We start from the raw sequence: 14,403 nt of genomic DNA, 5'->3' as shown, positions 1-14,403 counted from the left end.
TTGTGCCGAACATGTCCCTACCTTAGAAGTTACTGCTGTTATCCATAGACCTCTATTTCACTAAGATCCATGTACGCATCCAAAAGTCTCTTAAAAGGCCCTATTGTATCCGCCTCCATCACCGTTGCCGGCAGCCCATTCCACCCACTCACCACTCCCTGAGGAAAAAAAACAACTTACCCCTGACATCTCCTCTGTACCTACTCCCCAGCACCTTAAACCGGAATCCAATTTCAGCCCAATTCGCAACCATTTCAGCCCTGGGGAAAAGCCTCTGACTATCCCCACGATCAATGCATCTTATCACCTCTATCAAGTCACCTCTCATCCTCCATCGCTCCAAGGAGAAAAGGCCGAGTCCACTCAACCTGTTTTCATAAGGCAAGCTCCCCAATCCAGGCAACATCCTTTAAATCTCCTCTGCACCCTTTCTATGGTTTCCACATCCTTCCTGTAGTGAGGAGACCAGGACTGAGCACAGTACAAGTGGGGTCTGACCAGGGTCCTATATAGCTGCAACATTACCTTGTCTCCTAAATTCAATTCAACGATTAATGAAGGCCAATACACCGTATACCTTCTTAACCGCAGTGTCAACCTGTGCAGCTGCTTTGAGCGTCCCATGGACTCTGACCCCAAGATACCTCTGATCCTCCACACTGCCAAGAGTCTTACCATTAATACTATATACTGCCATCATATTTGACCTACCAAAATGAACCACTTCACACTTATCTGGGTTGAACTCCATCTGCCATTTCTCAGCCCAGTTTTGCATCCTATCGATGTCCCGCTGTAACCTCTTGACAGCCCTCCACACTATCCACAACACCTCCAACCATTGTGTCATTAGCAAACTTACTAACCCATCACTCCACTTCTTCATCCAAGTCATTTGTAAAAATCACGAAGAGCAAGGGTCCCAGAACAGATCCCTAAGACACACCACCGGTCACCGGCCTCCATGCAGAATATGACCCATCTACAATCACTCTTTTCCTTCTGTGGGCAAGCCAGTTCTGGATCCACAAATCAATGTCTCCTTACTTTCTAAATAAGCCTTCGATGGGGTACCTTATCAAATGCCTTGCTGAAATCCATATAAACTACATCTACTGCTCTTCGTTCATCAATGTGTTTCGTCACATCCTCACTATCGTCCAGTAGCACTTACATCCACTGTGATGAAATGTTTCGAGAGGTTTCTGAAACATCAGCTCCTGCCTGAGAAGCGACTTGGATCCATTCCAATTGGTGCCATTTCATTGGCTCTTCACTCAATGCTGGAACATCTGGACAGCAAAGCTGCATACATCAGGATGCTCTTTCTTGACTACAGCTCATCCTCTCTAAACTAATCAATAAGCTTCAAGACCTTGGCCTCAATACATAGCAGTGCAATTAGATTCTTGATTTCCTCACTTGCAGACCCCAGTCAGTTTGGGTTGGCAAGAACATTTCCTCCACAATCAGCACAGGTGCACCAAATGGCCATGTAACTTGCCTCCTGCTCCACTCACTTATGAGTGTGTGTCTAAGCACAACTCCACTGCTGTATTTAAGTTTTCTGATGACATCACTATTGTTGGCGATCTAAAAAGAAGTGGCAAATGTCCAGACACATAGGAGGAAGATTGAATACCTGGCTGACTGGTGTCACAACAACATCCTTCACTCAATCTCAGCAAGACCAAGGAGCCTATCATTGACTTCATGAGAAGGAAACCAAAGGTCCATGAGCCAGTCCTCACTGGGGGAACTCAGAGGTGCAGAGAGTCAGCAACTTTAAATTCCTAGGTGTTATTACCTGATTGTGGGCCCATCACATAAGTGCAATTACAAAGAAAGCATGCCAGCATCTCTACTTCCTTACAAGTTTGCAACGATTCGACGTGACATCTAAAAATTTGTGAAACTTCTATAGATGTACGGTAAAGAGTATGTTGATTGTGTTTCCACGGCAGGCCGTGTTGCAGCCAGTCAATTTGTTTTTGCATTAGCCAATCACAGGCCCACAATGCTGGCCCTCCTGCTATGTCCACATACAAACCCAATGTGGCTTGTTGATTGCTTATTTCACACTTACAAATGTCATTCCCACAGGAGTTATTTTTCTCTAAAGTAAGTTAATAGTTGGATAACTGCAGGCTTCTGTTCAGTACCTTTGAAATGCTGCTCAAACTCATTTTGTGGAATGGCTGAAACAGCTGAGCCAGTGTCCAATTCCATTTTAATTAATTTGTTATTCACTTCTGGTGTAAGCCGTATTGCTTGTCTCACGTTAGTTTTTAAATTGTAAATCTCAAGGCTACTCTGTCCTGTGTCACTCAAATCATTATCAGATTTTTCAACAGCATGCAGATTAGGGCTCTTTTTGAAACTTCAGCTTGAATTTTTAGCTTTTTCTCTTCCCTAAAGCAGTCCATTTATTTTTGCTTGCCCAACATTTACTTGGTATATGTCCCATTTGGTTGAATTTTCTGCTAGTTTTGCTTTTAAACTTGCATTGGTCTGGTACATATGAGCCCCTGCCACAATCATAATACATTATGTTCAGTCAAGCAGGTCTCTGTCTAGATGCTGCAATTTTGTTCACATTCATTTTCATTCCTTAATTGCGTCTGGCTACTGTTTCCATTGATACAGCAATTTCTACTGCCCTTTTAAATGTGAGTGAGTTGTTTTTGAATGCTTCCTTGTTAGATTCCACAAACTAAATGACCTCAGTGCATCATTAAGCCCATCAGTGAACTGGCAAAGCTCAGATGATTTCGTCAATTTAGCCACATAAACTGAATAAGCTGCCTTTTGTTCCACTTATGAAGCCTAAAGTGTTAAGAAACATAAATGGTTTATTCTAGGTGTTCCTGCTTTACTTTCACGGTATCAGCAAATTATTGGACATTTCTTTTGCGAACACATTGATTGTCACAGTTCTGCTTCCCTTGTTTGGTGGGGTCAGACAATGAGGAAGCAATGCTGCTGCATTTGTAACTAGAAACAGGCTTCAGTCCTTGGGCTTGCGTTGTAGAGTGGTGTCTAGTCTAGGTTGGGAGCTGGCCTCTCCCAACCACTGCTGCCCTCCAGTGGCAGATTGGTGGAATTACAGGCTGGACTGCCGGGAGCCATTAATTTGCAGGACTTGGAACTTGGTCTAAAATTTGTTTTCTTATATAACTAGGTTTTCTCCCACCTTTCTTGTTATTTTGAATGCGTGGGACAACTGAACAGAAGAAGGCAAATCTGTAGTTCTCTGAAGATTCCTTTGATAAGGTCTTAAGGCTAATACTTCACTCTTCTGTCCCTCCCATTATTGGACACCATCTCCAACAACATGGCAATCCACTCATATAGCACCTTCAAAAGATCGAGTGAAATGACTCCCCTAAATGATTGCTTAGACTATTCACATCAATCTCTGCCAGCTGTCCTCTCCTTCTAGGTTCTAGATGTAAACATTAATAGCTTGTCCTGGTCCAACAACACAAATCCTATTGCCAAAAAATTGCATCAGAATCTTTGCTTCCCCAGAAGACTAAGAAAATTTGGCATGTCCCCGTTACCACTGAACACATTCTATCCTGCGCATCGTGACTTGGCAAGGCAACTGCACAAAGTAGTGAAGTAGCTCAGCACATCATGGAAATCAGCTTCTTTTCCATGGATTCTAGCTACACTTCTCATTGCCCTGGAAAAGCAGCCAACATAATCAAAGACTCCAGCCACCCTGGACATGCTCTCTTCTCCCTCCTCTCATTGAGCAGAAGATACAAAAGCCCAGAAGCACATACAACCAGACTCAAAGAAAGCTTCTATCCCATTGTTCTCAGACTATCGAACTCATGATAAAATGGACTCTGGATCTCACTATTTACCTCATCATATTGCCTGGTTACAAACTGCATTTTCTCTGTAACTGTAACACTATATGTTCCGCATTTGTGTATTCCTTTTCCTTTGTACTACCTCAATGTACTGATGCAGTGATCTGTGTGGATGACATGCAAACAGTTTTTACTGCACCCTGTCATAATAATAAACCCCCTACTAATATCTATGGGCAGCTGTTCTGTGTATCAGTGAGATGCAGTATCATTTTATTTATTCATTGATTGAGATACACCGTGGAACAAGCCCTTCCCAGAATCTGATATTATCACCGGCATGTGTCATGAAATTTGTTAAGTGAGCAGCAGCAGTTCAATGCAATACATAATACAGAAGAAAAAATAAATAAATCAATTACCATACATGTATATTGAATAGGTTAAAAATCACACAAAAACAGAAATAATATATATTTAAAGAGTAAGGTAGTGTTCAAGGTTCAATATCTATTTAGGAATCAGATGGCAGAGGGGACGAAACTATTCTGAAATCGCTGAGTGTGTGCCTTCAGGCTTCTGTACCTCCTACCTGACGGTAACATTGAGAAGAGGGCATGCCCTGTGTGCTGGAGGTCCTTAGTAACGGATGCTGCCTTTTTGAGACACCACTCCTTGAAGACATCCTGGGTACTCTGTAGGCTAATACCCAAGATGGAGCCAATTGAATTTACAATCAGCTTCTTCTGGTCCTGTGCAGTAGCCGCACCACCCCCCCCCCCCCACCCCACCAGATAGTGATGCAGCCTGTCAGAATGTTCTCCATGGTACATCTATAGAAGTCTTTGAGTGTATTTGTTGACATGACAAATCTCTTCAAACTCCTAATGAAGTACAGTCGCTGCTTTGCCTTCTTTATAACTGCATCGATATATTGGGACCAGGTTAGATCCTCAGAGATCTTGACACCCAGGAACTTGAAACTGCTCACTCTTTCCACTGGTGATCCCTCTATGAGGATTGGTATGTGTTCCTTCGTCTTACCCTTCCTGAAGTCCACAATCAGTCTTACTGATGTTGAGTGCCAGGTTGTTGCTGTGGCACCACTCCACTAGTTGGCATATCTCACTCGTCTACGCCCTCTCATCACCATCTGAGATTCTACCAACAATGGTTATATCATCAGCAAATTTATAGATGGTATTTGACCTATGCCTAGCCACAGTCATGGATATAGAAAGAGTAGAGCAATGGGCTAAGCACACACGCGAGGTGCACCAATTGTCAGCGAGGATCCAATTGCAGAGGGAGGTACAGAGGCCCAGGTTCTGTAACTTCGCAATCAGGATTGTGGGAATGATGGTGTTAAATGCTGAGCTATAGTCGATGAACAGCATCCTGACGTAAGTGTTTGAGATTGAGATTGCGTCTGCCGTTGACCTATTGTGGCGATAGGCAAATTGCAGTGGGTCCAGGTCCTTGCTGAGGCAGGAGTTCAGTCTAGTCATGACCAACCTCTCAAAGCATTTCATCATTGTAGATGCGAGTGCTACTGGGTGTTGGTCATTGTTATGAAGGATGAACTGCTCTGATGGGCAGAAGGGTGCAGAGTTGCCCATGTTCCCCCCACCCCGGGGAGAATCACAAACCGTTATTGTTGCTATGCTGCTCATGAGAGAGAGAGATGGGAAAGAAAACATGCAAGAACATCTGCTACAGATAAGAGAGGGGAGAGAGACTTGTTGATTCACTGTATTATGACTTGTTAGGGTTATTTATCTTGTACCATTCTGTTCATTAACATTCCTCAGTGGACAGCCGGAGTGGGCTGGTTTGATGGACACAGCCATTTGAAATTGATTGACAACTGAGACACCGTGAGTAAGGATAAAAGTGAGGTCTGGAGAGACACCTTTCAGACACACCAGGAGACACACCATTGAGCACTGATTGAGTGTTGGAACCCAAGGGAAGGTGTGGGGCGTCGGAGACCGAACAAAGAGATCGGTCAATTAAACTCACAGTGTTATAGCAGGGCTGGTGGGGACTTGTGTGTGTGTCCACTCATGCCAGAGTGACGAGTCCACCACAGAAGAACGGTCCAGCTGAAGGACAGAGGGGTCATAACTGAACGGCCACAACGATACGACGGATCAAGAGCGAAAAGGAAGGTTTGCCTGACTGTAGCTGTTACTCCTCGCTCGCTCTCTCTCTCAATCTCTCCAACAATTACAACACAACAACCATATCTACCTCAGCACGTATGAACTGAACTGAACTTTATACTTTTATATGACAATTCATTATCCTCTAGACATCGATAGAGTTTGTATATTATTGATTATTATTCCCACACTTTTAGGGTTATTATTGCTAACGTGTATTATCTATATATTTGCATTATTGATATTGATTTGCTTATTTTACTAATAAACACTTTTGAATATAGTACCACCAGACTCCAACGGATTCTTCTTTCTCTGCTGGTCAGACACCCAGTTACGGGGTACGTAACATCATTAAGTCAGCTCTTTGAGCTGTGCTACCAAATAACCCCCAAAAAGAATAGGAAATTCTGATAAAGGACTTTTTACATGAACCATTAAAATGTTTCTAAGCGTCATCTGACTTTTTGATAGCTTCCTGTAATTTGTTTCTATTTCAGATTAGTGGCATCTACAGTGTGCTTTTGAATTTCTAAAATATTTCCATTACAAACATCCTAATCACTTGTTTTGAATTAGAGTTACCTCAGGACTGGTCAATAGTCCCCCTTTTCTAATAAACACACTCACGCACTTACTTATGTACCTCTTCACAAAATGAGAAAATATTCCTACTACTTATTTCACAATTCCATTAAAAATTATTAATAGAAGCAATTAATCTTTAAATTAGTTATAATCATAAATATTTGGCAATGGTCCTCAACAATAGCCAATTTATATTGAACTCTGCCTACAAACACTTCTGCAAAGATGTGAAAAATCACCTAGCAACCAGTTCTTTGATGCTTCAGAGTCCTTCCCAGTTCTTCAAATGGGATGGATCGAATACTTGTGGAAATCAATGTGACTAGTGTGCGCGCGTTAATGTGAAAAGCAGCTCATCCGTGGTAATGTAGATTCTCATTGTTACTTAGCACTTATAGTGTCTATGCTAGAATGTCCTAAGCAAATAAAGAATTCAAAGGGATTTGGGAGAATGCAGTTCAAATGTGCTAGAAAATTCTGATGCGAACTAAACAAGGAACTTACTGAACTAGGCAATACCATTATTTTTTGCCCAGTTCTCTATTGCAAAAGTTTTATAACAAAAACTTGTTATTAGTAAAATTAACTTTTTTTATTATCTTCCAGTATTAAGTTTTGAAGGAATAATTCATTCTTAAGTTTCATTTTATTTTATGCCATCTTTTAGGATTATTGAAAAGAGTTATACTGAAATTAACACTATTTTTGAACGATTAAGTGTTTAGAAGCAAGATGAAACAACAAAACTGTAGGATATGGCAAAGTAAAAAGTGAAGTTCATAGACACAAAACCCAGAACAGCTGAACCAGGCCAATAGATTCGGCGTCAGTCACGAAGCTTGGAAAACCCGGATCCGGCAGGACACAAGCTCAGCGCTGTGGAGAGCAGAGTAAACCTCTGAGAGCAGTGAGTAGAACCAGCCCAAGCCTCGCCTCTGGTCCCAACACCCTGCTTTTTCAGTCTATCTGGCGCAGCATTTAAATTATCCAAACCCTAGATTGGACCCAGGCCCCACCGCAACAATACACTCTAGGTCCAGACCCTGCCACCACGTTTCGGCCCGGGCCCAATCTTTCCAAATTGGCCCAGTGCTTAGATCAATCCAACCTCACCCTCGGTTTAGTTGGACAGGCTCCAAGACTCCTTCACTCCAACTTTTCTCTGCACCATTCGCTCCAACTCCAAATCGAACAGGTGTCAACCTTGCTCCGACTTTGCTTCGCACCTACACACCTCAACGTTCTGGTCAGCCTCACCTTTGCTCGCCCCTTCATTGCTTGCAGTGATAGCCTACCACAATTTTCCACAGAAAAAGTGTTCAGTATTTAGTTGTATGCCTTGCTTTATGAAGCACCAGTAGGCTGTCACCCATCTTCAGCACAATCTTAAACCAGAAGTTTTAATTCCCAGTTATCTTTTTTAAATAATGTAAAATGCTAAAGTGCATTACTTCTAACTTACACCAAATTAAATAAAATAATGCCTATAACCAATAATACAAGAGTCAAATATTACAATTGCTTCATTGTTGACCAGACCCTTAGATCTAAAGGGCAAATACATTTTGCTTTGAAAATACTGTTAAACATTATGTGCTAGTGCTAATTCTGATTAATCTGTTTTAAGATTTTTACAATTCTATTAATAGAACTTTTAAGTCCAATACAATAATGTAACACATTTTAAAAATGAATAAACATTTAAAATAAATATGCATTTAATTCATTATATTTTCATATAAAATTACAACAGCTTTAACTACTATAATTGCACCCAATTTGCTGTTAATTGCTTCTTCATCAACGTGATACTAGCGTTAAAACAGATAAAACAAATGCAATTCCTGGCAAGCTATTCATTTTACCTTGCATTACACAAAATACCTTGGAATATGTATGAACAACTTACCCTTCTTGAAATTTTTAATCCAATGTCCTGAAAGTCAAGATATTTTCCATGCCGAATGACAGAACCGTATGAGAAGGGGTCAGTGATAAATGTGAGGTAGTTCCCAGCCATCTTACATGTAAAAGTATTTCCATACTTCTTCTGGTAAGTTTTTAGAAACTTGAGAGGATTTTCACTAAATTTTAAAGCACAACCCAAGTATGGAATCCATCCATATACAACTGGAGGCTCACCCTCTCTTCTGTGAAAAGTAGAACAGTAAAATATGAACAAACACGAAGAAATCTGCAAATGCTGGAAATTCAAACAACACACACAAACTGCTGGTGGGACACAGCAGGCCAGGCAGCATCTATAGAGAGAAGCACTGTCGAAGTTTCGGGCCGAGACCCTTCGTCAGGACAGTAAAATATGAAATCAGTAATCCCCTGCACATCTTCCAACTGCAACAGACCATGTGCAGAAGCTCTAGGGAATTCACCTACATAATTTTCAAATTAGGAAGCTGACAAAAGATAATCAAATCTATAAAAAAAGGCAATTTAATTACCAATTAAAATAACTGTTAATACCAGTCATTGGATAATGTATATTAATGGAAATAGCTGAAGGCTATTACACATGAAGCAAAACCCAAGTTCTATCCAATCCAGAAAATGATCTTTTCCCCATCAGTATTTTCAGTGTAAACTTAGCTTTTACTTGCTGAAATTTGGCCAAAGCTAAATATAACAGTTAATTTTAGACGTTCACTAAGGTCACAGTTATCCATATTATATCATGGAATACTATTTTATGTTATAGCAGGAACGCATGTCACAGAGCTTTGTGTGCCATGATTGCACATTTACCAAAGCGGCATGGTGGTGTAGTGGCGTGCACAATGCTTTACAGTACAGGCAACCCAGCCTCATTTCCCACCACTGCCTGTGAGGAGTTTGTCCGTTCTCCCCGTGACCGCATGGGTTTCCCCTGGCTGCTGCAGTTTTCTTCCCACAGTCCAAAGATGTACCAGTTGGTAGGTTAATTGGTCATTGTAATTGTCCCGTGACTAAGCTGGGATTAAATTGGGGGATTTGCTGGGCAGCGTGGCTCAAAGGGCCAGAGGGGCCTACTCAATATTAAGTAAGTACTTTGAAAACGCTGGAAATACTGTGTGCCAGGCCACACTGCTGAACGTGAAGAGGAGTCAGGTCTATGACCTTTTGTCATTACTCGGAGATCCGAATGCAGAGAAGTGGGAGTAACTGGCGAAATCAAGGAGAATACTTGCGATATGGTGAATATCAAGAGAGATGGATGGAGAGAGAATGCTAAAACCTCGTTAATGACAACCAACCTGGCTGGAGGAAGAGTGGACTGATGGGGAAAGAGGGGGAGAGGTAGCGACGGAGGGATGGAGAGAGTGCTGATACAGAACATAGATGTTGCTGGAAATCTGAAATAAACAGAATTCTGGGAAAACTCAGTAAATGAAAACCAGAAAACAGAACTGAAAATGCTGGAAATTTTAAATAAAAAACTTCCATGAGGAAACAACAACAATGAATCAAAATGCTAGGTTATCCCTTCCTCATAGGTGCAACTTGATTCCCAGCATTCCCTGATCTTGCACCAGAACTGATCAGCTCTGATACAAACTCGAAAACTTTGATATACGAAATTGCTGAATTCAATGTTGAAATCCAGGATTTTAGCAATATTAGTCAGGGGGCAAGATGTTTCTCAAGCTTACATTGGGCTTTGCTAAAATACTGACAATTTTCCTCACTCCTTTCCACCCCTCCTCTTTCTCTGCAACGTAAATCATATAAAACAATTTTCTATAACTTTTCCCAGGAGAAGTGAAAGGTCATTGACTTCAGAATTGGCTCTGTTGTACTTTCTTCCGTGCTGCTTGACTATTAGAATGTCTCAAGCACTTTCTGGTTATCAGCTCACATGCGGAACTAAATCGGAATCTGCCCAACTCCTCCAACAGAATTTTGGGAACCTTAATTCAGCATTTGAATGCTGAACTTGAGAAAGAAGCACTCATGCAAATATTTGTAACATAACTGACTATGTGGGTTGTTGACCCCGAAGTTAGTAATCCAATCATAGAGTCATCAAGGACAGATGTGTGAGTGTACCTGCCTACTCCACAAATGTTTTCCAGATTCCAACTACTCTCTGGGTCAAAAAGGCCTTCCTCAGGCCTTCTTGAAACCTCTCACCCCCTTCCCCTGAATTGTTGCTGACTTGCACATTGACTAATCCCATTCACAATTCTCGCCATATGAAACAATTCTTGGACAACATTTAGGCACTGGCTGATAAACCACATAAACGTCAAGCATCAACCCTCTCCTTCACGCAAGAATTCAGGCAGTTACGAATTGACATTCACCAGAATGAACCATGAACTCTGCATCTGGACTGCCGCAGTGCTAGAAACATTACTCTGTCTGGGGTTAATAACCTGCTGGACATATATTCATTCTCTCCACAGCAGCTGCATTAAGCGTTACTGTAGCGTAACGAGTCAGGGCGTCAGAGTTTAGAGTTCAACTAGAACGTCCTCTGTGAAGGCGCCATGTCTTCCCCATCGAATGTGTGTGTTTTCTCTGGCTGCTCTGGTTCCCTCCCACAGTCCAAAGATGCAGTAGTTAGTAGGTTAATTAGTCATTATAAATTAACCTAGGGTTAAATCCGAGGTAGCTGGACGGCGTTGCATCTCGATAAATATATAAATCCACAAAATGCACTGTAGTCACTAACCCAAACTAATCCAGCAGCTCCTCCTGACTTTAATCCGTATACCACCCAGGGGGATAAAGGCAGCAACTGCATGTGAACGCCACCACCTGAACGAAACCCTCCGAGTCGCACACCGTGCTGACTTCAGTATTCACTGTCACTAGGATGAACTCCTGGTTCACTCAACGACGCAACAAGAGCATCTTCATACGAGCATTGCGGTGGCTTCAGAAGATGACTCACCGCTACCTTCTCAATGTCAATTAGGGATGGGCCAGATACATAAAATATATATTTTTTAAAAAACCTTTGCTGATATTAAGTGAATTGAACAATTACTAACGTATTTAAAAGTTGGTAACTTCATCTTTAATCTTAAAATCGAAATCACCTTTGGAAGTAGACTCCTAAAATCTTAGTGCAGGGATTTCCCTGGCCACTTAATCCCTGGGAGGGATTTTGAGTTTTGTCATTTAAATACCTGTGTGTGTGTTTTCCCGGTTCCACCTCTCCCCGCCCCCCTTCTGCCTTCTACTCCCGCCGAGATATCCTGAATGTGAGGTTTTCCTTTCGCACACAATTCTGTAAACTGGCACAAGCAGACCAGAGAATCGGCCAAAGAAAACTCTATCAGGAACACGGATGGGTGGAATCCATAATGGCTTTCAAAGGGAAAGCAGACAAAGAATTTTAAAAAGGGGGAAAATAAAGTAAATGTCAAAAGGGTCAGGCAATGTGAACAAATCTTTTAGAAATCAGAATTCTGCGATTTACAAACCCACGTCATTTCAATGCTACCTAACTATTACAAAGTTCGCCTCAAGGTTCTAGAAACGATTAACATATCTGTACTTGCCTTCTCCTTAACAGCAGGAACCACACGAGTGACAGAACAGCCAAGAGGCTGGCAACCAAGACACCAACGTCTGCCATTGTCCGTTAATTTGTCAAGAACCGCGGCTGGTGGCGGCTGCAGATACCGTTGCTCTTCCCTCCTGATTTTTTTAGTCCACCAGACCTCGTTGCCTCACTGCATTTGTTACAAAACAAACAAAAAGCAGCTTTTCTATTGATCGAAAGATCGACGTCCTTTCGGGAGTAGATAACAAATTAAAAGCCCACGCCGAAGACAAAAGTTTGCACTGCAAGTTCCGCAGACAAACAACTGCCTCTGCAGCGGTTGTGGAATGGAACGAGTTGGGGTAAAGGGCGGGGAAAGGAGGAGGGCACCGATTCAGTAGGCGCTCCATCAATGCGTAAACACCTTCAGAGCGAATTTACCATCTTCCAGACTTTTAACTAATAGTGAATCTGCATTTATGTCACAAACAGGAAAAAATCGGTAGATGCTGGAAATCCAAAGCAACACATACAAAATGCTGGAGGAGCTCAGCAAGCTGCGTGGATGAACAGCCTTTGATGGATTTTATATGTGGAATTAATCTGCTTTTTAAACGTAGTTGTTCCGAATTACGTGAGCACAAAATAATCAAGAGTGATTCGGATCTTTGCCCGGAAACGTACGAATTTCAATCTATGTCCTGAACAATTAAAGGGGGTATTTTACAAGTATCAGTTACTTTCTGCAGGGACGAACTTCCGCAAAGTAGTCCTAATTCATCCATTCTGTACTGGTGTAAACAGTTCATTGTCGTCAGACAACTTAGTAAAGTTGTTCAGTTCAATTTACAACAAACGGTTTCAGAGAGGGAGACCGACCCCTGTGGTTATCCAACATCGTTTGAGAAAATGGACATCATGTTTGCAGTCAACATCATTCCGACAGAGGGTAGTTTAACCATGGGCCCTTTTTTGCTGATGGCGTTTACATTTTCTGCAGTGCGAACATATAATCAGTTTCATTTTCCACATACTGCCAAGCAGACTTACGCATTTTCAGCATATGAGCATCCACTGATACTGCGGCAGTGGAAAGTTTAGCCTGTCCTTATTTGAACAAGTTTTGAACTCAATTAGATTTTGATTAAATCTCTTAAGAAACCGCTGCCAATTCAATTAACGTGTCCTCGAAGCACAGTTCCTTTTAAAATGACAAATACCACGGACTTTATTTGTGGTAGTTATGGAAATATCTCAAACATTGGTGTTATCCTGTAAACCTGGCCATGGTCAGCTAATTACTCACGCCATTTCTCCTCCCTTAAGTTGCCCCATCAGATTTACATGCGACTTCAGAGGAACAGTCACCATATTGACACTGTTTACACAGTTCTGCCAGAGTTCCCGTGATTTGTCAGCCCAGTGGTTTGAGCACAAAGGAACGTTGTCAGTGAACAATAGTTTGAAGGAAGCTTCCCACATACTACATTCAGCTCTTTTGAAGTCTGTCCTGTCCACTGGTGTTGCTCTTGGGCTCCACTCAACCTTGGAAAGAATTAATTCAGCCTGTATGTGATCTAGCTCACTGGTAATGACGGTATAAGGAACTAGATGGACTTTGGCATTTTCATTTGACACTATTTTGCCCTTAATAAGTTTGAGTTTTCCAACGTCACCGTTGAACACTGCTGTGGCATCATCCAGAACCTTTCTTAAGTCGCTTTCAGTTGAAACTATTGCAGGGGGTGTGGTATGCAAATAGTGCATGGACCTCCAATCAAATTGTAGTTGTCCCAGCACTCATGACGCCCATAATGCTAGCCCTTTTGTTTTTACACATACAAGCCTAATACTGCTTGTTGGTTGTTATATTTCACTGCTACAATTGTTATTCCCATAGGAGTTATCCTTTCTCCAGAGTAAGTTCTTAGTTGGATGTCTGTAGATTTCACTCCAGTATCTTTGAAATACTGTTCAAGCTCATTTTAAAAGTTCAAAGTAAATTTATAATCAAAGTATGTATCAATTATACAACATTAGAATTCACCTCCTTACAAGAAGCCACAAAACAAGATATATGGAAGAACCCATTGAAAAAAGTCTAACAAACAACTAATGCACAGTAAGAAAGAAGAAAAAACACCTTATCGTGCAAAGAATAAAGACAAGCAACAGTATTCGGAATGAAGTCAAGTCCACACATATGAAGACTGGAACAGGCCACAGCCTCAGCCTCAGCATCGTAGAGAGCAGAGTAAATGTCTTGGAGCAGTGAGCCGAACCGGCCTGATCCTTGCCTCCAGTCCCAATACCCTGCCTTTTCAATCCATCCAGCCTG

The 14,403-nt window shown here is 41.7% G+C and overlaps 1 protein-coding gene across 1 annotated transcript in view; it reads right to left on the bottom strand.

Moving 5' to 3' along the window:
• Positions 1-12,734, bottom strand: part of LOC132400515 (cytochrome P450 7A1-like) — a 39,001-nt gene extending 26,267 nt beyond the window's left edge. The window contains exons 1-2 of the mRNA XM_059981535.1: positions 12,082-12,734; positions 8,487-8,727 (exon numbers count right to left, since the gene is read on the bottom strand). Coding sequence (XP_059837518.1) covers positions 8,487-8,727; positions 12,082-12,158 — 318 coding nt within the window. The 5' untranslated portion in view covers positions 12,159-12,734. The remainder of the gene's footprint in view (positions 1-8,486; positions 8,728-12,081) is intronic.
• Positions 12,735-14,403: the final 1,669 nt, after the last annotated feature.

This window comes from Hypanus sabinus, chromosome 1 (assembly GCF_030144855.1).
Source record: "Hypanus sabinus isolate sHypSab1 chromosome 1, sHypSab1.hap1, whole genome shotgun sequence".
Classification (NCBI taxonomy): domain Eukaryota; kingdom Metazoa; phylum Chordata; class Chondrichthyes; order Myliobatiformes; family Dasyatidae; genus Hypanus; species Hypanus sabinus.
This window is presented reverse-complemented; position numbering and strand designations above follow the sequence as displayed.